General features: G+C 38.7%; 1 protein-coding gene across 1 annotated transcript; it reads left to right on the top strand.

Moving 5' to 3' along the window:
• Nucleotides 1-379: 379 nt before the first annotated feature.
• PUS7L (pseudouridine synthase 7 like) lies at nucleotides 380-11,466 on the top strand. Its single transcript, XM_062491151.1, has 8 exons — nucleotides 380-1,292; nucleotides 1,941-2,100; nucleotides 3,023-3,218; nucleotides 4,916-5,014; nucleotides 6,477-6,558; nucleotides 7,882-8,159; nucleotides 9,855-9,908; nucleotides 10,487-11,466. Exons 1-8 carry the CDS (start codon nucleotides 395-397, stop codon nucleotides 10,808-10,810), a joined length of 2,091 nt encoding a protein of 696 aa, XP_062347135.1. The 5' UTR covers nucleotides 380-394; the 3' UTR covers nucleotides 10,811-11,466.
• Nucleotides 11,467-23,845: the final 12,379 nt, after the last annotated feature.

The raw sequence follows: 23,845 nt of genomic DNA, 5'->3' as shown, positions 1-23,845 counted from the left end.
CTGACCCTCCCATAGGCGGCCGAAAGGGGCCCCGCCTCCGGCACGCCCCATGCCCGGCCGCTAGGAGGGGAGCTCGTTTTTCCCCCCGCCCCTGGGAAACTTGGTAGCGTCCTTGGGCCCCTTTGATAGGCGTATGGGGAGGAGGCCGTGGCGCCCCCTGGCGGCGGCTTCCGAAGGCGCGGGCTCCCACTTCCCTGTGTCTGTCCCTGCCTCGCTCCCTGCATCCATCTATCCATCCATCTATCTATCTATCTATCCATCCATGCCTGCCTTCCTGCCAGCCTCCCTCCCCGCCCTTTTTCGGAGCAGTTGAGTCTATTCCGCCCCTCCCTTTTTCCTTACCGGTCCTCTGCTGGCGCGGGGGGCCTGCCCGGGAGCAGGGCAGGCCGCAGCCATGCTGCCCTCCTTCAGTTACTTGACGGAGCACATCGGCTTCCGCGGCACTATCAAAAATTCGCCGAGGGACTTCGTAGTGACAGAGCTCGAGGTGCCCGAACTCCTCCTCAGGGACACCCGGGTTGAATCGCTCCAGAAAACCAGCGAAGCGCCGCCGGCACAGAGCAGCCCCTACCCGCGGGAGTCCAAGAACAGGAGGACGGAGCCCCCCGGCCCGGGTGTCCCCGGGTGCCCCCGGGATACCGTGCCCGGGCCCCCGGGGCGCGGCCCAAGCCGGGCTGGAGGCGGCTGTGCTGCATCCCCTGGCAAAAGTGAGCGTCAGGGAGATTCCGAGCTGCAGTCCGGCCTCGGGGAGGTCCCTGTCTTGGAGTCCTTACTCGGCAACCCCGTGAGCGAACTGCTCCACAAATTTGCCTGTGATCTGAAGGATGCGTGGGGCTTGGAGAACAGCGCTGATGCTAGCACTTGGGAATTCTCGCTAGGACCTAGGCTGGACAAGAAAATTCGAGCTGATTTGCACGGTGCTGTTAGGCAGAAATTCCCCTTTCTAGTCACTGTTACAAAAGACAATGAAATGATTGTAAAAGGAAATCCTGATTACAGAGAACTTTGTCAATTAGTGACTGAAAAGGAAACAAGTGATTTCTTTAAATTTTTAGATGCAAAGCTAGAAAATTCTACGTTTTCCTTTCAGCCTGATGGAAACAAAGAGCACAGAAAAATAGTTCACCACTTTATCAATAGAAAGTTTGGAAAGCTTTTAGAAACAAAATCGTTTACTGTGACAGACCTCAATGATCAGCCAAATACGTCCATAATGGTAAGGTTTCGACAAAAATCTTGGTCCAGAAAACGGTCTGCTGGTGGTTTTCAGGAGAAGCAAGATGTTTACACAGGTAAATACTACATTTTTAGTGAAGGTGGCATGTGTAAGGTGTTCTGTAGAAAGACTGAAACTCAGGATCGACACATAGGCCTGGTCACCCCATTGTTTATGTTGAAATAAGTAATTATCAATGCAGTAATGTTACCTCCCTGGAGAATGAGATGGAGGAACCAAGTTACCCCAGACATAAACTGCTCACTGATAATGGTTATGGTTATTTTGATTGTAGCCACTAACTAACTCTTAGTTAGCATTTCCAGGGTGATAGCTTTCCCTTGAAAGTAACTGGGATTTTAGGAAGTTCATCTAGATACTGAACAAGTTAGTAAGGTCAAATTTGACTTACACGATCTCATTCGTTAAAGCAGTTATAGAGAATGCTTCCTGCAATACATCCACGCATGTCTGTTGCATTTTATGAGGTACTATTTTTAAAGGCATCGAGGTTTTTTGGTTGGGTTGACTTTTGTGTACTGTTTTTATTTTTTTCCTTCTGTGCTGCTAAAAGTCCCATTTGCTTCAGTTTTGTGGGACAGGAGGACAGTTTCTTTGCAATTTCCTTCCTGTTACAGTTAGAGGGGAAGAACCTGCCATCTGTCTTGGCAGAATACTGAAACATAAAAGTGAGTTCCTAATAATTCTGAGATGATTGTTTCAGCTTTCACCCTTCAGAAAGAAAACCTAGAAACACTAGAAGCAATCGGCTTGTTGGCAGCTGAACTTGATGTTCTTCCTTCAGACTTCAGTTACACTGGCATCAAAGATAAGAAGGCAATAACTTTGCAGCCTATGGTTGTGAAGAAGGTGACTCCTGAGAGGTATTTAGAATCTGGGTACAAGCAGTTTAGCACCTAGTTTTTTGTGTTAATAAGTATCAACATGGTAGGGATCTCTTGAAATGTTCTTACTGATATGTCTTCCCCTTGCCTATATAGAGCACAGTGGAAATGGCTTTAATCTTTGTGGCTTCAGGAAATATGCAACATAGCACTCATGTCAATGATAAAACTTCACTACAAACTGGACTGTTAAGACCAGTTGTCCAAGAGATAATTAGCAAAACCTTGCATTAGTGTTTAAATGATGAAAACAAATAGGTAAATGCATCTATGGGAGAAATGAACAGTTTATGAAATTATTAAAATATTGCTTAGAATTCAAGTTCTTATGCTAAAATTTTCCTTTAATTTGAATGACTCTTATTTACACATAAGAGCAAAGAGATTGAGTGGATTTTTAAAGAAAAAATATCTGAACTGTCAGCTGTGTTTCCAATTACAAGCATGTGCGAGCACACCCAGACAATCAGGGCACCAAATTTGTTTTTGTTAAGGCTGACTGAGAAAGAGCAATTGTGTTTTGGAGTCTGCTACAGCACATTACCTTTTCTTTTCCTTTCTCTTTAATGAAAAACAGGTTTTGAGGAGTTTTTTAATTAAAAATAATTAAAATTCATTACAGTTACTCTAAGAAAGTTCGATTAATTGCTTTGTTCCAGCATCTGTCAATATAATAAAAATACCAATGATGTAAACATTTAAAAAGTATTTTCTGGATTATAACTAAATTTTAAGACTTCTATCTCTGCATTCTATTTGGTTTTCTTATAATGATGTTTTACAAACGGTCTTATTTTTAAAAGTGTTTTTAATATCAGTGTGAAGGTGAGAAAGGCATTCATTACAAGTTGTATAGCTTTAGCAGAGAATAGTTCATAATTTTTCCCCATTATTTGTTCAGGTTGAAAGAAATTGGAAACAAAATGGAAAAAAAGGGTATGAAAATATACAACATCCGTCCAGCATACCAGCACCTCAGACTTGGTCAGCTGAAGGGCAATCACTTTGACATAGTTGTGAGAGATCTCCAGCACCACAGTCATGACTCTTCTGCAGATTTGAAGGAGAGAATATCTGAAGCAATGGAAAGTGTTGAGGTAAGAAACGCTCATAGCTGCTCTTAACAAACAGTTTTACTTCTTTGCTGTTATAAAAAGTACTTTTAAGGAAAATGCTTGTAAGAGCACGATAATGGCAATATTTCCCAAGTTCGGTGCTTTTTACAGTTTTATATTTTTTCCCTGCATTATTTAGGGAATCACGAGTAAAATTGCCTTCCAAGAAGAGACTACAAGTGAATCGATTCTGTGTTACAGCCTGGAGGCCCCAGGGTGGTGCAGCAAAAGACAAGGGGAGTTCAGTAACAAATGAGTGTGGATATAAGAGCCATTGCTGCACAGAGCTGAGGCTGGCCAGATTGATGGGACTCACTGTGGCAGATGCAGGGGGAAACAATGTACTTACACATCCATATAATATGTATGCAATACCTGTGTACAGAGACACGTGCTAAGTGCACGTGACAGCCGGTTGTCTTTTTTGGCTGTCTGAGGAACGTGCATGGTTGGCTAGGATGAAAGCCTTTAATGGTATGAACCTATGTGGAATGTCCATCTCCCGGGAGGAAGATTCCCCTGAAATGCAGTGGATTTTGATTCTGTTTTCCTTAGTCCCTGTGGGAAACTCCCATCATCAGACATTCTTGAACCACTAAGAAAAATAAAAGCAAATAACAGAAGGGAAAAACTGTAGATGTTTTTTATAGTATTGATTTTCTTGCCCTATCTTTTGAAGCAATAACTATAATATAAATTGCTTTAAGAAGATTGATCCAGAAATAAAGTCTTGAGTGAAAACTACCCAGTGTGCAAATGCAAAGTACATTGCATGTATTTTGGAAATTAATTTTTATTATTGAGAGAAGCATTCAGCTGGCACTATAATACTTTCTTTACTCTATCTGACTTGTGTTCATTTTCCAAACAGCAAAATAAAAAAAAAATGTATGATAGTGTGTCTTGCTTTATTAGTTTTACTTTACTGGTCAGAAGATGAATGACAAAACAGGATATGTATTAATCCAAAATATGCATTTTTCATCTTCTGTGAAAGCAAACTTGTGTATGGACACCTATAGGTGTCTCAAGGAAGATTATAAAATTTGAACCTAATAACTATTTGAAAAACAAATATTTTTTTTTTGTTTGTGTACTCCATGTATACTTACTATTTTCTAGAAAAGGGTGTTCTCCTTGGCTCACATGACTGTGATTTTACTTCTCACATGTGACCTAGAACTCATCAAGAGATTTAAAATCCGAATTAGGAGAACTGTTCACTTTTGACCTTTATATTGCAATAATAATAGAAATTATTTCATGTGAAAAAGATTAGTGTTTTTAAGAAAAAATGTCCAGTGGTTACTGTTCATTAGCTGTGCTGCATTAGCTGCAGTAGAGATTCCATAATGACACATTTAAAAAGCTTTATTACTTTGACTTGACCTATAGTTGTAATTATAAAATTAACTATATACAAATAATTTTGTTTCATTTACCTGTGATCTTTTTAATGATGTGAAGACAATGGTGGAACTTGATAGTCTTCTTAGATGTCTTTTTAGTGCCAACATATTGTAATGAATTATGAGTTTTGCTTTTGTTTCCTGTAAGTTCTGATTCTGGTTTTATGCATTTTGAATGTAAATATAGATGTATGTGTGTTGTATGCCTGGTCTTATTAATCATACCCAGTACTTTCATGCATGTAACATATTTATTCTTTCTCATTCTAGACAAAAGGTTTTGTGAATTACTATGGACCTCAGCGATTTGGACAGGGGCAAATTGTTCAGACCGATCAAATAGGATTGGCTTTGCTAAATGAAAAAATGGTACTTCCATTTTGTAATTTTGAGTATTTACTGTCAAGAGAATTTCATATTACTGTTGCAATATCTACACTGGAGTTGACCTCAGTGAAAAATTTCATTTGTGAGATAAATCCATCGGTATGCTGGAAGCAATTGATAGATTAATTTTGATTCCAACATAAGCATGAAGATATTCATACTGAAACTAAAACCTTTTTTTTTAAACAGCAAGTGAAACTTTAAATAGTTCTGGGTTCATTAGTTCATTAGAATGTGATTTGGATTGTTGTCATGCCACTTGGCAGGAAAGCGGTTGCATTCCATGCAGGGTTTGAACACTGTAAAGAAGCAGTCTTCGTACAGTGTTTGTTCATGGTCCTGATTGCCTCTGAACTGTAGCTTCTTTATCCTGCTGGGGGTCTGTTTACTTCTTAAAAATGTCTCATAAGTTCATAAGAAAGGATTTGCTTTTTCAATATTACAGTAATTTATCTGCTATGTAGAAGAGATTGCTGCTTTCCCAAACTCTCAGCTCTGAGCTTATTAAGTAATAATTAATACGATGAGAGTAATGTACTTTTCGGTGTATGTGGTGTAGTGTTTGGCACAGATAAAAGATCAATCAGACACTACAGAGTTAAAAGGGTACTTGAGTATCCATTTCTTCTAATCTTGTTTTGATTCTGAGAAGAATCAGGAAAACTTATCTTTCAAATATAAGAATCAAGATCTGAGGGCAGCGCATGAAAGTTCCTGTTGATGTATCTGACATCAGATAGCAGTTGGACCAGGTCCCAGTCCCTGAGGAGTAATGATATAAATCCTTAGTATTAACTTGGTTACTTCAATTTAAAATAGGTAGGAACTGCTATTTTTATTAAAAATGTGCCAGTATGTGTTTGCACAGTCCAATACCTCAGAGGAGGACAAGAGCCAGGTATCACAGGTTGGTAGAAGTGCTAGCAAATTGAACAGCTCCTTCGATATTGTAAGTAACAGAGATTACTGTAGTGTTTTCCTTGTCACAGTGTCATCTAACCTAATACAGATCAGTATTAAAAGACAAAATAAAAAATAGTTGTCCCTCTGTATGAGACTGTGGAAAGTGTTTAGTCTAAATTTTGCATGAGGCATGCAGGATGGAAGGAAGGAGCCTTCCTGTTCAGGATAGAATGATGACAATTTCAAATGGAGAAGTTTGAACTGGATGACCAAGAAAGTGACTGGTTTCTCACAGAGCTTTGAAAATTGTTTTACGTTTTCTGGGTGACTAAAACCTCTTTTTAATCTGAGAAGGGACACAACGCATTGTTCTGTGGTTCATGGAATCTTCTGTGAAGGGGAGAATTTAACTTTGACACTAATGAACTGATTTAATTTTGAGAGCTTGCAGAATATGTTAAGACAGAATTGGATTCATGATTACCTGTTTAGCTGACAAATAGTCATATTTCACTGAAAAAAAATAAATTGTTCTTTTAAGGTGAAAGCTGTGAAATTATTTTTCACACCCGAAGATACTGATGATCCTGTAAACAATGCAAAAAGATACTTTCTTCAAACTGGTATGTCCGTTTAAATTGTCCATATATTTATGCAGAGTTGATATTGTGAGGTAATAAGGTGTTGCTGCACAGGGAGATACCTTTTATTTTCCTACTGCTTTATGCCACTTACACTTCATTCTGTGAAATTCGGTATTGAGTTACACATTTAAAAATTATACAAGGATGAGGCCCTAAATATGCAAAATAGTGGCAAATGAATGTACTTCAGCTGCAAGAAAATATAGAAGCAAGAGCTGTATATCATAATGCTGGAAGAGAATAAGATTTATTAGAGGAGTTCTGTCCTCCTTCCATCTATCTTGCTTTTGGATCATTAACTTCTCCCTAGTGAGGGAGTTATACAGGAATGTGGCACCCAACCCATACTTGGCACTTAACATGTCTACTTTCTTTCTTTCTGGAACTAAAATAATCAAAATAGGTCAAAGGCAGGAGTGTGCTGAGTGCTGTTTGCCATATTTATTGCTTTTATCATTCAGCTAAACTTCCTCACCTATTTGAAGCTGCTTTCAACTTTAAATGTAATTTTCTTTTCAGATATTCCACATCTATTAGCCTGCTTATCACTGTAGATTGACATACCAACTATGATATATAGCTTCAGAAGACAGACATGTTTGGTTTCTCAAAAAAATTTAAGATGAATGATTCTGTTTGTACATGGCTTTATGATGCATGGAAAAATACTGATGTGGATCCTGAAAGCAGCTGCTGGCCTTTTCCTGAAAGCAGATGTAGAAGTCTGAGCAAAAGGTTTTGTCAAGTAATCATTTGTAATATGAAAAAAAACCCATAAATTTTTAAATATATAGCAATTATACAGTGTAGTAAAAATCTGATTAAATGCACTTTCATCTTGGTTAAGGGTCAGACTTCCCTGAAGCCAATGTAATTTTTGCCTTTAAAAGAAAGATACGGTTTTTACCTGCTGTGAAATACGTCTTCTGAAATGGTGTGAAGTAGAGATTTAATGTTCTTTTATAACTTGATTTTTACTTTCAGTTACCTGGTTCAAAAAAACCCTTTTGGGTGATAAAGTAAATTTCTAAACAAACCAAATTGTTCAAACTATGCTGAATAACTGAATGACAGCTAGTTTAATATATACTGCATGAAACAGAATAAAATTCATGGTTTGTGTTTATAGGCATGAAAGATGAAATTTGTCCAACATGACACATTGAAGGAAAGGAAATAATCAAAGCATGGAAACATTAGACTGACACCTTTTTTCCATATTTGATTATTTTCTCTTTTTAAATGCCAGGTAATACTTGAATAATTGGGGATTACTGACATGGTTATTTTTGTTTATATCAGAAGATGCAAAGGGCACACTTGTGATGCTGCCAGAGTTTAAAGTGAGAGAGAAGATGTTGCTACGAGCTTTAAATCGCTATGGTGTAAATCATGAAGGTTGTACCAAAGGATGGCTCAACATCCCTCACTCCTTGCGCATATTCTATGTCCATGCTTATTGCAGTAAAATTTGGAACGAAGCAGCATCATACAGGCTGAAGACTTATGGCTCAAAAGTGGTCGAGGGTGATCTTGTCTTTTTGGAAGAAAATGATGAAAGCATTTCCCTGAATGACAAGGTGAGTCTTCTTGTAAAGTAGTTCTTGTAAAAAGTAAACAACAACAATAAACCCTGAACAACTTATTGCACTTGAATACATAAGCAGACATACTCTAATGCCTTTATTTTGGTTCATTCATTGAAATATTTAATATATGTGACAAAGTTAAAAAAATGGTACAGGATTTTTTTTTTGTTTGTTTCACCATAAATAGACTTACAAGCTGCACATATAATTAGCAGCTTTAATCTGTTTTGGCTGTTCATTTTATTCAAGTGAGAGGAAGAAACAGAAGGTCATAAATTATATATGTGAAAATTTAGTCTCCATGATATCTAATGCTCTTCTTAGGATTTGACTGGGGAAAAAGTTCAGAATGGACTCTGAGTGTGCCCATGTTGCAGTCAGTGCAGATCTATGAGTCTTGCTCTCCGCATAATACGTATACATTCTGTATATATATATATGTGTATATGTGTGTGTGTGTGTGTGTGTGTGTGTGTGTGTATTTATTTTTTTTCCTATATACAATGCTGAGTGTGAATCCAGGGTGAAAGGTGGCCTGAGGCTGAACTGGTAATCTCGTTGCAGCTATGGAGACAGAACATTAGCACAGCTTCACTGGTGCTGGGTCTAGACTGGTAACAACTCTTTAAAAAATGCAGCAGTTTTCTTGGTAAAGTAGTAAAGGGCAAGGGAGTGCTTCTGCTTGCCCATAGCTCAGCCTGGGAGCTGTGCATGGAGCCTTAGGTGAGCCTGTGAGTAGAATCTGGCAGTGGGGGTGTCTGGTCCAGGGTTTTGACATGCTGAAGTCCATTCTGAAGTGCTCTCTTCTTTTAGGGTTAGCATACCTTATTGTGAAGACAGCTGCCAAGTAGCAAGTGGTAGGACAAGAGGAAATAGCATCAAGTTGTTCTAGAAAAAGTTAGATTGTGTATTAGAAAAAGTTCTTCACCCAAAGGGTTATCAAACACTGGAACAGGCTGCGCAGAGATGTGGTTGAGACACCATCCCTGGAGGTATATGATGAGAGTTTAGTGGTGGACTTGGCAATGTTAGGTTTGCAGCTGGACTCAACCTTTTCCAACCTAGATGATTCTATAATTCTGTCTTTCTCCTGATCAGATCAATCATAAACTGTGCAGTGTTTTACTAGAAAACAAACAGGTGTGTGCAGAAGCAGAATGTAATTAATTTCTTTTGGATTAACCTCTTACAAATTTGAAGGCAAGAGTATTTGAAAGGTTACCTTCACTCCCTATGGAGTGGCTTGTGTTTCACTTAAGATTTTTCTTTACTATTATTTTTGAGAGTAAATGTTAATGAAACAATTAGACCAAATAAAATTAAAAGCAAATGTATTAAATTCAGTGTTGAGTTGCTGAGTTTTATGTGATATAGTCTTTCTTAATATGAAACATTTTTCTCTGTATTTTTACATTTGCTGATGTAGCACAAGATGGCATTGGCTTTCTTAACTTCAGACTCAAAGAATAATAGTGGTTGCTAGCATCAGTAAATGTTTAATGCAATGTCATCTACCATAAGCATATCTTAAGACTTTTTCATACCTGAGTTTACTGCCCCTGCAGTAGTCAAATAACCTTAGTATTCTTTGCAAGTTGGTGAGTACAGTGCATAATTCCTATAATAAAGCTTATGTTTTTACTTTTTAAAAGGTTGGTGTTTTTTTCTTCTTAAATGTCTTGTCAGGTTCATGTAGTCACTGCTTCAGAAGAATCAGCTAACAAATACTCTATATACCAAGTAAGTCTGTATGAAAAATTCTGGGTTGTTGATCTTTGTATTTGATTAAAATGTTTTGTTTTAAATAATGTGATTAATTTAACTGGTGCAGTCTTCATCCCTGCCAAAATGCTCATTGAAGAAAACACATGTGAGCTTATTTCCACTCTCATAGCAAATTTACTTGGTAATGGAAATAAGTACACTGTCATTTGCAGTATGGAAATATTTATCCTCAAGCTGATACTTTGGGAAAGATTTCAGTCTACTGGGAAAAAGCAGTTGATGTTCAAAAGCAGTTGGTGTTCCAGTTTTTTAGGTTTTAGAGTGTAGTTGCGAAGTCTTGCATGGCAACTGAATATATGGCAACTGGATGACTTTACTGCTGTATACTACTTTGTTTTAGGAATCCTGATACACTGATTATTTTTTCTGCATTCAGTATACCTGCTTTGCATAGCTTCATTTCACAAGAGAATCTGCTGATTTACTATTTCAGACCCCAAAACACAAGGTTTAAACACATTCTAAATGATCACATTTATGTAAAGGGAAATGGGTGAGCATTACCTCAAATGTGTTTGTTTTTCTTTTTGAAGGTGGTTCTTCCAATGGTGGGACATAGTATCAAGTATCCCCATAATAAAGTTGGACAATGGTACCATGAAAGACTTTCTAAGGATGAGCTGGAGTTGTGCAAATTCAGAGTGTCTCCATTACAGCTGAATATACCTGGATGCTACAGACTCATTTTGAAAAATGTTCAGAATCTCTCATATTTTTTGGAAAGTAGTGAAGAAGAGATCAAAATTGAGGACAACCATCTGGGTGATTTAAAAGTCTCTCTTCATATATCATTTGACCTTGATCCTTCATGTTATGCAACAGTTTGTCTGAGAGAAATAATGAAATGTGATTTTTAAGATTCCACTTAATGAAAGATTGCAAGAATATTGTACAATGTTGGTACTTCTACATGTAATGCCAGGAACATAAGGGAGAATAATAGGTTCAAGTCATGAACAGGAAAAATTTGTAGATTAATACAGATAAGGAAAAACATTACCAAAATCCTTTGGAATGTTTCAGAATGATTCCAAACTCTAAATGCATTGAATGCATTGGAGTGAAACTGTTACAGCAGGCAGATCTAACACAACTTAAAGAAATCATGGGCAGCCAGCATGAATTTCCTGTTTGCATAGACATCTGGCTTGCAAAATTAAGTTCTGAAAAAATATTTGCAGCAAACAATTGTATCTTGTAATTCATAGTATTTTTAAAATGTTTTATACTAAATGCTATTCAAGCAGTAATGTTACAAGTTTACAGCCTAAAGGTTTCTGACTGAAAATTTGTTGTACTGAGGTTTCCTAAATCTCTTGTGTTTCATTGTGCTCAAGTACTTAGTGTTAAAAGGTAAAAGTCCTGAGTCAACAGTGACAAGTTGTCGGTTGCTTTATCAGACATTTGATGAATGCCCCAAATTAAGTTAATGCTGACAGTTTCAGGATTCAGTAGTGCATAGCTGGGAGTGCCCATTTCAGTAAGCTCTTCAAGATCAGGCAAGTACTTGATATCACCGAAAAATTTATAATAAAACCAAAACTATGTAACATTGCTTACAAGCTGCAGACTCCATTACTGTCAAGCCTTATGGTAGCACAAAAAAATGCTAACCAACTTTGGAAAAAAAACTTTCCTATTTTCTTTTTTGATTAAGTAAAAAAAAGGCAGTTAACTGTGATAAAATGAGTGATTTTTGAAAGAGGGGAGAACAAAAAAAGCATAATTTACCTCGTCCATTTGCCACTGTACCACTATATTTGTGAAACCAAGTTAGGACATTGTGGTTTGGATGGGTGGACAACCAGATGAGTGAAAATGTGATGTGATGATGAAGCTTAGAGAGAAGGGGTTAAGGGGTAATACCCTCCCTGGAGTGAGTGTTGCTGGGGTGTCTTCTGGGCCCCATCCTGCTTCGTGTCTTTGTCAGTGGCTGGAGGAGTGGATGGAATTTACCTTCATTGAATCTGCAGATGACACCAAATGAAGGGAACAAATGGATATTCTGGAGGGCCAGGCTGCTGTCTGGGGCAGCCTAGATATGCTGAAGGAAGAGGCCAGTGGGAACTGTATGACATTCAAGGACAAATGGGAAGTGTTACCTGGGGGAAGGAAGCACCAGTGCAGCAGCCCAGCTCTTCAGGGACGTGGTGGGCAGCTGAACATGGGCCCTGTTCAGCTCTGTTCCTTGGCAGAAAGAATGACCAACAGCCTTCTGAAACAGGGTAGCAGGGACACAACTAATAGACCATGGGAAGATATTGCATCCAAATGTTCAACAGTTATTTGACCACGTTTAACTTTTACGCTCAGTTTTTGTCCCTATCACAAGAAAAACATACAAGAACTGGACCAAGTTCAGCAGAGAGCCCCTGAGCTATTCGGGCACTGGAGCCCTTGTCATTTGAGAAGACCCTGAAGGAACTGGGCTTCATTAACTTGGAGAACACATAGTTTGGGAGGGAATCAACAGCAACTCACCAGTACCTATGAGGAGGATAGCAAGAAGGTGGAGCCAGGATTTTCATGGCAGAACAAGAGACAATGAGCCTAAAATGAAATTACAGATTTAGAATGGTTAAAAGGAAGGGCTTTTTACCTGTAAGGCAGTGGAACAGGTTGCCCAGAGGCATGCAGCCTCCATCCGAGTAGGTTTGTGAGACCAAATGGGATAAAGCTCTGAGCAGCTGTCCTGGTTTCAGATAGAGATCATTTCTTCTCAGTAGCTTTGCAATGCTGTGTTTTGAATTCAGAATGATAATGGCATTGGCAACACTCTGATGTTTTGGGATTTTTGCCAAGTGGACTATCCTGAGTCAAGGACTTTTTTTCTTGTCTCATATGCTCCCAGTGAGGAGGTACACAAAGGTAACAGAGAGCATATCTAGGGCAGGTGATCTCAACTGACGAAAGGGATATTCAACACCACAGAACATCATGCCCAGTATATAAACTGGGGGAAGTTACCTGGAAGAGGAGCTGATCTGAGTTCGGGAAGGGAGGTCTGGCATTAAGCAGAGGGTGGTGAGCAATTGCATTGAGCATCACATACTTTTCCCTTTTTTATTATCATTGTTTTGTGGAGGCTGTTAAACCAGGGGCCAGAGATTTGTTCCAACCTGGATTGCCTGTAGATGGCAGCATAACTTAAGGTAGGAAAGTCTCATTTTTACTGAGCAAGACTTAATAATATAAATTGATTTCTGTTCATTGCATCAGTTGATAAAATGATTACATCATTTTCCAGATGATGCTAACAGCTGAGTGTGTTAAATTTCACAAGCCTGAGAATTATAGGAATAGGAAAAATAGAAATAAAGCTCACATAATTTCAATGCACGTATAGTACTGTGCAACAATGGAGGATCCAGATAATTCTATACCTTAAAAAAGAGAATTACTCTGTAAGTCTGTGTCAGTAATTAAAAATTTGATCCTTAGCTTTTATATGAGGAAATAGACTGTCATGCACACAATAGATAGAGAGCCACTGCAGGTGTCTTAAAATGTTTATTACAGTGCTTACTCCACATCTCAAGTTTATGGTATACAGGCAAAATGATGGAACAATCCATTTCCCAGCCATGACCCAACTGAGTCAACTTTATTCCATCCTTGCTTTTCAGTATTGCCTCTTCTGTCTTCCACCTGCCCTTAAAAATGCCCCCATTTTGGAAAATTTATTTTTAACTTAAATAATTTTGGTACAGCACAGTTCAAAAAGGGCTGTTGCATCAGCACAGGCATGGTAAAGTGCTCCAGTGCAGACAGGAAGCCGCATGCAGTTACAATGACCAGAAGAAATAAACTAGCTCTAAAGTTTTATTTAAAGAGACTATTGTAGTTATCGTCCATGTGGATCAAAAGAGCCTTGAAAACTGTCTCATTGCATACTCGACTTGAATACAGAAGGTATTAAAAGTTGAGCATTGATTTGGAAAAACACAAAAGGTCAGATTAAAAGGTTTTTGACTGAAAGGCACGCTGTTTCAAAATAAAAGATCAGAAGATGGTGTTGAAAGAGTTCCCCTATAATCATTTTAGGATCATTTGTCAGTACTTCTATTGAACATTAAAAAAACCTAATCTTCTTAAGCAAATCATTCTTTCAGCAACTTTAAGGTGAAAGAGCTAATTATGTGTGCCCATAGGTTAAATTCCTAGAGTAGAAATGTTCTGCCAGGGAAGTCAGCTTAGCTGTTAGAGTGTTTATATGATAAACATCCTTTTTACTTTATTTTATTTATTTGTAATTAATCCTCTTAATCCCAGCAGCTATTTTGCAGGGTCGTGTACATGAATAACTGAATTCAGAGAGTTTTGTATGAGTGCAATACTCAGCTTCCTAAGTATAATCTTTTTAAGTAAAACATCTGCACCCCTGCATTTAGAAAATAAGATCATTGTTATGCACTGATCTGAATTTAAGGAAAAGATTCATCTCTTATTTTACTAAACACTTTTATTGCTTCCATCCTATTCTGATAATCCTCAAAGCAATTCACTAGTACTACTAATAAAGAGGGGTTCCTGATTCTTCTGTTCGTAACAAAAGGGGTTTTAAATTCAGTTGATTGTTTTCAGCACAGATGATAGATAATTGACAATTTGAATGGGAGAAATGCAAATGTTCTTAATCTGTGAAATCCTGTTACTTTTAATTCCCTACAAATTTGACAACTAGTATGATCCTCAATGAGAATGTAGAAATTTTCAGATCTTTCAGAAGGAGATGGTTTAAAATTACATTCCTATCATGAAGGCAGTTCAGAAGCCAGGTAGATATGTGATTATTGGCCCAGCTCACTCATTAAAACTCTATTAACTCCTCTCTTAGTGCCAGTTCCTGTCAGCTTCTACACCCTGCTGATGAGGACAAACCTCCTTTCCTTTCTCTTGCAGAAATTCTGCCTGTAATAGGTACTCAAGGGATCAAGCTGAGAAACTATTAACACTTTCCTTTCTGTCAGTCTGAGGTAATGTCTTGCAGCACATTGGTTCAGATCTAGATTCTAGGTGAGCTCCAGCTGCAGGCCAAGCATATTCATGTCCACATGGAGAAACCAGGGTCCAAATGAGAGGTTGGTCATTTGGAGAGTCTCAAATCCTACACATGGGTATGTTCTGTAGAGTATGTTTCAGTGCTCCAATATGTTCATCTGTTTCTGTCACACCAAAAAGCTTTCTCAGGTAGACATCATCGGGGGATGTTGCCTTTGCAAGGAAGGCAGAATCAGTGAAGTCAGATGTTCACACCATCTGAAGCTACTGTATTCTGCTTAGCAGAAGTCAGTTTTTTATATTACAGCAGTTTAAATTTATTTTTAGCTTATATAAAAGTGCTTCTTCCTGCTTAGAACAGTAAGGTTTTTAATGACTTTTAGAAATAAATTATTTTAAAAATTAGTTCTGTCTTCCAGAATGTTCCTGCACTTAAAAACTTTAAACTGCTTACTTCTGACTTCATTTGATCATCCTTGACCCCTACATTTCAATTCAAGGGATAGTAAGGGCTTCATCCCTATCCCATCCCCTTGGTATCCAGCTGTATATATATGAATACATCTGAGTATGGTTTCCAAATGTATCTCCTAAATGAGGTACTTAGCACAACTGTGCAGCTATGCAGTCTCTGCTCCTATGGTAAGCTATTCCATACTTAGAATATTTGTTGTCCTTCTGTTACCTTTTACTGATTTTTAGTATACCCTTTTGAGATGAGTGATCTAGAACTGCACGTAGTTAAGGATATATTTTATTTAATTCTAATTTTGCTCCTAAAGGTCTGATAAAGCTTGCCAAAACACATGAAGTTGCTCCGTGGAGCAATGGGAACACCTTCCATCCACCCTCAGCACAGTTTGAAATGACTGAGGGGAAGGCAATATCTACCTTCAACCTAAACTGCCAGCAGATACATCAGATGCTGTGTTAAGCTGGGCACTTTTGGTCAGGTCATCCAGCATTTTCCCTGGGATCCATAGCTCAGATGACAGCTATCTCACAAAAGGCATGGTTTTCTTCCTATGGGAAAGAAGTTGCTGGAAGGAGACATGAAGTCTTTCTAGGAGTCAGAATGTGCTTCAGATTCAGCACTGAACTTTCCTGGGTCCTGAGGGCTTGCAAGTCTGATTAGTCCTGACATTCCTTGTGCCAGATTCCCCCCTTTCCTGCCCATGGTATTCTGCCTGATGCCTGGGGCTGGGCCTGGTCCAGTGCCTCCTGGCCATCCTGCACCTGTCTGGGGCAGTGGAACAGTCTCTGGCCATGGCATGGTTGCCTGGCAGACAAAAGATTTTCTTCATGAAACTCAAGTTTCAACATGCATCATTTATGGTATGTGCTGCAACCAGGCCATATAATTAATCCCAACAATTCCTTTGTAAAGCCACTTTCTTTTACACCTTGCACATAATGCTTTTTAGCTAAATGGTTGACAAATTATTAAATGGTGTTACTTCAAAAATCCTGAAAAACTACAGGGCAAAGTTCCCCATCTGACACGGTCCATAAGCCCTAGATCTTGGCTACGCACCTCATACATATAGTACTTATCTCCTTCCAGCATGTCCAAGGCAGTTTCTGTTTCTGTTTCACAACATTTTCACAAAAACACACACTTATACATTTTAGTAATGCGTCAAGCAGCCCATCAGTTGCTTATTGTCCCAGAATGATGTATGATACAATGTCACTGTGAATGAACTCTTGTCTATTTGTTTTTCCCAAGGGGAAAAAACAATGTACTCCATCAAATTATAAATCTCTTTTAGAGATCAAGCATCCTCTACCTCTTCTTTACTCAAAGAGCCTCTCACAGAAAAGCTAGGAAAGTACATCTTGCGATGTGTAGAGCAAAAGAAAATTGTCCAGATAAAAAGAAACCTTTGGGTTGGATGCTTTCAGCAAGTATTTTAAGAGAAGTGTGAAGGAGAGATTATTTAGGGAGATAGGATGACTGCTACATGAGAAGGGGTTATGGTAAGATTGATACTTTGTGGAGTGGTGTTGAGAAAGGCAGGAATGAAGAGAGAGATGATTTGGGAAGGAAACAGTGCTCATAAAAAGAATGATATTGGGAAATGAATAATACAGGAGGAGAAAGTAAGAGATAAGAAGCTGTATCTGTGTAAATTGTCATCATCCCATTTCACTCTATTTTTCAGCGTATTTTCAGTGTATCAGTTCAGAGTGTGACTTTTACTCACCCACAGTTGCATTCACTTGAAAGAAGGAAACCAGTCAGTTTCTGAAATAGCAGTTCTGTTGAAAGCTGGGTAAAGATCCTTGTCAGCTTGACTGGCAGGAGCCAGCTGAGGTACTTCAGGGAATATATAGTACCATGGGGTATGGGCTGTCAAGGAACATGCTGATTAAAGGGCAGTTAAAAATAAAAGACAATCTAATGGAAAAAAAGCATTATTTGAGTCTATCTCACAGTAAGTGCAGACTCAGTGTGATGATAGTATTCAAACTGGCTCTAAGATTTTAGTTTGTGCTCTCTGTTTTCAAAAGAAGCCAAAGGGTGTGTTCTGCCATTAATTTATAGCATTTTTTTAGTATTTTTTAATCAGTAAGTAGCAGAAAAGCATCATATCAACCTTCCCCCTTCTCTCCACATCATGCATTTTTATTTTACTTTTTTATTTTACCCTGACTTCTTAATTTCACCTTTTATTTGAAGCCATTCCTCTCTCTGATGCTGAGAACCTTCCTATGCAGCACTCATGCCCCACTAAGCCAGAACCATGACCTTTTAGTGTTAACCATCACAGTCAGAGAACCTGCCATGGTCCTTCAGTGCTCGTCCCTGCCTGTCCCTGTGCTGGGGACTGTCATTCAGCTTTGCGTAAATGACTGGCATTTCTTTCTCATCTTGCTTGTACAGAAAGAGCTCTGTAAAGTAAAACTGCAGGACAGAGGTCTGGTTTCACTGTAAGAACATAGATTCATAAAGCCACTGCCTCATTTTTTGATTGAGCTCAGCCCTTCAATGCTTGAGAGCTCTCCAATACGGGCTCAAGAGTGTCAGAGGAAGAAGAGACCCAGTTATGCCCGAAGCTTGTCTGACTTGAATTTACCCAACAAAGACCTTAGCAAGCAGAAGAAAAATAAATTTGCAGAAGACTGGTATATTGTCTTTGGCAAAGCAGCTGGTCTACAGCTGATACTTTTTCCTCTGAGGACCTTTTTGATGCTGAATCTGTTCAGGAACTGTGAAGTGATTTGTTATCTTCAAAGGACAGGTTCGTCTTTAGTGCTTTTAAGGCTTAGCTGAGCAAACAGATGAAGTGCTATTCCTAAAATGCAGTAAAAAGTGGTGCTCTGTTCAGAATCTAAAAAATTCTAATGAATTGAAAAATAAGAATCAGGTGAATGAGAAAACTTCATCCTTGAAAACTTCTCCCTCCTGCTCCATATATTAAAGCAATGCAGATGTAGAAGGTAAATCCCTTACTGTGTGGTACAACTATGTTTTATGCTGTGGTCTCTTTAGCTAACATCAGGAAATAATTGTAAAAATACTATATGAAAGGTCTTTGCTTTGTCACATACGGTGTTTGCTTTTTAACATAATTTTCTTTCAATGTTATAATGTTGAGAAAGGATACATGAAAAGAACTGATAAGCATTTCTACTGTCAGAACTTCATCTGCCAGGGGTATTTACTAGCCTCTTTTATATTCTTCACTCTAATACATGAGCAATTTTCTGTGCCTTCTAACGCTCCTGTTTTCAGAGAGAAATATGTGCAGGTAGAACAATTCATAATTCAGTTTATTATCAGCATAATTGTCTATCCGAGGTAAGAACATCACAAGAAATTTGATTCTAGGATTTAAATTGCTTTTAGGCATTAGGAGATTTCCAACCTGTCATATTTTTAACAACTGAGTAAATAATAAAATAGCATATTGTGCTGGTGTTCTTGTTAATAGACTATCATGTGGCTGTGAAAGAATGTTGAGGTAAAATCAGAGTCAGACAGACAAATTCACAAAAAGTATGTGTGTGGGAAGAGCATTTGATTTTACATGCCATGGAGTCTAACCACAAGGGTTATCAGAGAGACCTGTGTAGGCATGGAGTGCACTGAAACAAGTTGTTCAGTCTAAAGAATTGCTGCTTTCCAGAGATACACATATGGAGGAGAAGCTGTGAAAATTGTGTCGCATTCCTGGTGCTCTGTGTTTTAAAAAGCACGTTGACACATGCTTGCTATAAAATAATTCAATATGCATTCCTTATTCCTAGGACATCAGATTGATACAATTCATACGAATCAGATTCCAGTAGAGGCTGCACATACAGGCACACATATACATGCACACTTCAGAGCATATCTCTGACCTGTCTTTGGTTACCCAGAACATGGGAGGCAGAAGGACTTTTCCAGGGCTCTTTGTTAGCTCTTCATGGCAAGATCTCTGCATTAGATACATACATTCATGTGGAGCTGCTTATCTCAGCTACAGACAGATCATTCTACTCAAGTGTAAAACTTTGAATGACAGTACTAATAGGAATCAGAATATGGGCATAATTTACTGCATTTTTTTTCTTTTTAATGGCTTAATTATCTATAAAAACAGAGTCATTCAGAGTTTAAATAAACACAAATCTCTATTAATAGACCCTTGAAATGAATATGCTTCTTTTCAGGGTTCATAATTACTACATCATGCAACTTTATTCCACAGATGTTTCTTCTGTATCTCTAAGTAAGCACCATAGACTAAACAGAATTTACTAGATGTACTAGATTCACTAGATTATTCTGGTATATTTTAGTGGCAAATGTGCAAAATACTGTCTTATGGGGTTTTAGATATTATATAATTTTAAGGATTAAAGGTAGGTTTCCAGGGCAAAAACCTAGTAGGAGTAGCAATAGACAAAATCTTGAATACTTCCCTTTAAAAGCCGAGGCATTCGTGATATTTCAGAACTGCTTATGAAAATCAGGCCTGCCTGAAAGCTGTACATGAAGCTGACTGCATAGACCTCCCAAAAGAAAAGAAGGCTTGGATGTTCTAATTGCTTTAGAGTAGAGCCAAGCTCTTTTACCTAGTTCATGAGGGTCAGAATATTCTGAGCCAAGCACACTTGCAGCCCCATCCATTAGCAGATACCCTGAGGCTGGCTTTTTCTAAGCAGTTTTAATGTTCTCAGCCAAGCTACAACAAAGTCCACAGTAAATAATGTGGGCAGTTCAGGCGTGGCTTTCCCAGCCTTCAGCCTGCCCTTAATCCTGCTATGTATGTAGGGAGGTTATGTGTGGACATAATTTGCAATTCCATGTTAAAGAATTTTTGGGGTCTATGCCAGCTTTTCTTGAAACCCAAGGAAATTGCTGGCTAGAAAGTGCATAAAAATATTATGGTAGCAAGAAGAAAGATACTGAAACTGAGATTCCCTGTGCAACCTCAATTCAATCTTCTTCTGTGTTGCAGTTATTATACAGCCCTTCATTAATTATTTTTCCCACAGGAAATGTGAAGGATGGATAGAGTTCTGAGGAAGACTTAAGAATTGTATAGTGAAAGAGGCTTTGTGTTGTGATCTGTTCTTATGATGGAGAGATCCATAGAGAAAGGAAAAAATGGTCTTTTGTTTCAGACAGTTGAGTACAGAATTGTAAATTGTGGAATTGCAGCAGCTGAATTCTGTGGGACTAGATTCTGTCCTTGTTGCCAGTATAAAATTCCTGTGTAGGAAATTTGTCAAGGCATTTACCCACAGATTTTTTACAAATGTGTTCTCCCTTTTAATGAAAGCTTTTTTGAGACCGTATCTTCTGCAAAGTATGAGCCATGATCTGAAATTTAGAGTAGCAATACACTGAATTTCCTTTTTTTTTTTTTAATTCAATGGTAAGGATTAGATTTTTGACCTAAATTAAATGGAGATTGGTTCCTTTAATTTCTTGCCTCCCCCCCAACACCCCCCCCCCCCCATTTGGAGATAAATGATTCTTTCATTTTCTGAAGTGTTTGAGAAAAATTATTTACTGTTTGTGAGGCATGTATGGTACTATAATATAATGAAATGTTCATAAGGAAATTGAAACATCTCTTCAGAGCAGGGTTTTAACTCTTGCATGGAGCCTGGAACTGTGCATGGAATGCTAAATGTCAAAGGATGCTTTCCATAGCTGCCTGTCTGATGTTAGTGGCTGTTCTATACCTTGGGTGAGACTATAGATTCATGGGAACAGAGTATATAACAATATTATTAAAGTTACTTCCTAATGCATTGTTGAAATGGCATTTGGTGGCATTTTCTAACTCTGAATGCTTGACCTTGAGATTTCTGATCCATCTTCTGAAAAGCATTGCTAGTCACAGTACCTTAACTTATAAATAAAACATCCTGAGGTATCTAAACACTGCAACTCTTTTGTGTATATGATCTCTTTTCAGCAGTAGCCCCAAAGGAGTAGTTTATTTTGATTGAACAAGTGTTTGTTATTCAGAAATACTCTGAGAACCTGATCTAGTCACCACTGATGTAAGTGTTAAGTATCACACTTGTTCACAAAAGGTGATGGAGCTGACTGTTATGATGTGGCCTGCGGGTCACAGTTTAAATTTTCTGAATGTATATAGTAATTATCTCAAACAAAGAAGCATGCAGTCATAAGATGGTAGCTTCATTTGCTGCCAATTTGAGCACAAAATCCAACAGATGTGCTAAAAATTTTGTATTTTTCTGTTCTGTCACCTGCAATTGTCATCTGCAATATCTGTTTAAATTTTGAAAGATAATTGAATGAAAGTGACAGAAGCAGGGGGAGTTAAATGCAGAGTTCTGAAGGTAATAACATTCTGTCCTTGCCCTTTTGATCCAAACTGTGTCTTTGTCAAGCAGAAGGTGATTCAAGAGAATAAGAACTCCTGATTTAACTAAATTACAAGATAAAGTGACACAGCAGGTGAGGAAACTTCCATCATTATGGAAACAATGCTATCCCTTGTATGTACACTACAGCTGTCTAATTCTCCAAATGAAGGTATTAACTCAGATCAAAGATATTCATACAAATGGAAAGGGAAGGCCAAAACTCAAAGCATTAAAGCAGGTACCTATGGGCATTGACAACACAGTGGTTTGCCTTTAAATCAGCAATAGCACTGATATCCTGTTTCTGGGGGCTATGGCACCTTTCTTTCAAAAGGATTTTCTGAAATATCCAGAAAGGAATTGTTTAAAGTGGTTGAACCACTGGAAGGCAGACATAGGGATGCAGCACCCAGACTGCAGCAGGGTGTCAGGTTCCCCTGATGGAGGCTTTGAAACCCATTCCCTTCTGTGAGAAACACAAAGGATGAGCAGCAGGCTTTGCACTGTGACTTAACAGATGCACGTTCCTGAGCATTACTGCTGTGACCTTTGGCAGCTCTCCTAAATATCTCTCAGTGTCCAGCATTTAATCTTTTAGCACCTGTGTTTCCTCCTCTTCTGTGTTTTGGAGGTAAGCCTTAAAAAAAAAAAAAAAAAAAAAAATCTGATCTTTTCACAATGAGGAAAAGATGGGATATACAATCAGCATGAAATTTCAGTCCATTTAGCATTAAGAACTGCTGAAGTCACAAACTCCCTGATTTGCCTAAGGTGGTCATTTTGAAGAGGAAAGTCAAACTAATAGTAACTGCTACTGAAAACAAAGAAAAATGAGAGAAAAGGCAGACAAAAAATTCAATACCAGCCTGATGGTCAATGAACATGTCAGGTCTCTGAGTTTTGCAGAGGTAGACCTGCAGATAACACTGCAACTTCTTGAAGGAGAAGGAAATCATGGTGAATGATGCACTAAACTGTCCATCTTAATGGAGGTGACTTGGAAGATAAGGGTTGGCTGGTGCTTGACAATTTATTTTGTTAATGCAAAGTATTTCTTATGTGATGGATAGCCTTGAATTTATTTGATAAAACATTGATGCTATTTTCAATTTTTAAAAATTAAGATTAATACAGATGATAGTGAGCAGTGTGAAACTGCACAACACAGAGAAAGGCTGTGCCTGTATGAGCCTTTGGACCACCATATGCCCTGCCTGAGGACAATCAAATACCTCAAAATGAATTCACAGAATTCACAGAATGACTAGGCTGTAAGAGACCTTCAAGATCATCGAGTCCAACCCATGCCCTAACATCTCAACTGGACCATGGCACTGAGTGCCACATCCAGTCTTTTTTAAACACATCCAGCAATGGTGATTCCACCACCTCCCCGGGCAGACAATTCCAGTACTTTATCACTCTTTCCATGAAAAAAAAACCCCTGATATCCAACCTGTCCTTGGTGAAGCTTGAGACTGTGTCCTCTTGTTCTGTTGGTTGCTGCCTGGAGAAAGAGACCAACCCCCATCTGGCTACAGCCACCTTTCAGGGAGTTGAGAGTGATAAGGTCACCCCTGAGTTTCCTTTTCTCCAGGCTAAACAACCCCAGCTCCCTCAGTTATTCCTCACAAGGTTTGTGTTCCAAGCCCCTCATCAGCCTTGTTCCCTCCTCTGGATGTGCTCAACTGAGGGTCCAGAACTGGACACAGCACTCAAGGGATGGCCTCCCCAGTGCTGAGTACAGGGGAAGAATGACCTCCCTGCTCCTGCTGGCCACACTGTTCCTGATCCAGGCCAGGATGCCATTGGCTTTCTTGGCCACCAGGGCACACTGCTGGCTCATGTTCAGTCAGCTGTGGACCAGCACCCCCAGGTCCCTTTCTGCCTGGGCAGTGTCCAGCCACACCATCCCCAGCCTGTAAAGTTGCAGGGGGTTATTGTGGCCAAAATGCAGGACTCAGCACCTGGACTTATTAAACTTCATCCCATTGGACTCTGCCCATTCTTCCAACCATTCTTCTGCAGAGCCCTCCTCCCTTCCAACA

This window comes from Cinclus cinclus, chromosome 4, assembly GCF_963662255.1.
Source record: "Cinclus cinclus chromosome 4, bCinCin1.1, whole genome shotgun sequence".
NCBI classification, from domain to species: Eukaryota; Metazoa; Chordata; class Aves; order Passeriformes; family Cinclidae; genus Cinclus; species Cinclus cinclus.
Note: the sequence above shows the minus strand (reverse complement) of the source record. Positions and strands in the feature narration are given on the sequence as shown.

Bases quoted from the DNA above. Each gene is read 5' to 3' on its own strand.
- PUS7L (XM_062491151.1), top strand. From the start codon at position 395: ATGCTGCCCTCCTTCAGTTACTTGACGGAGCACATCGGCTTCCGCGGC. The intron at 1,293-1,940 runs GTAAATACTACA...TGATTGTTTCAG, and splicing joins GAAGCAAGATGTTTACACAG to CTTTCACCCTTCAGAAAGAA. The intron at 9,909-10,486 runs GTAAGTCTGTAT...TTCTTTTTGAAG, and splicing joins ACAAATACTCTATATACCAA to GTGGTTCTTCCAATGGTGGG.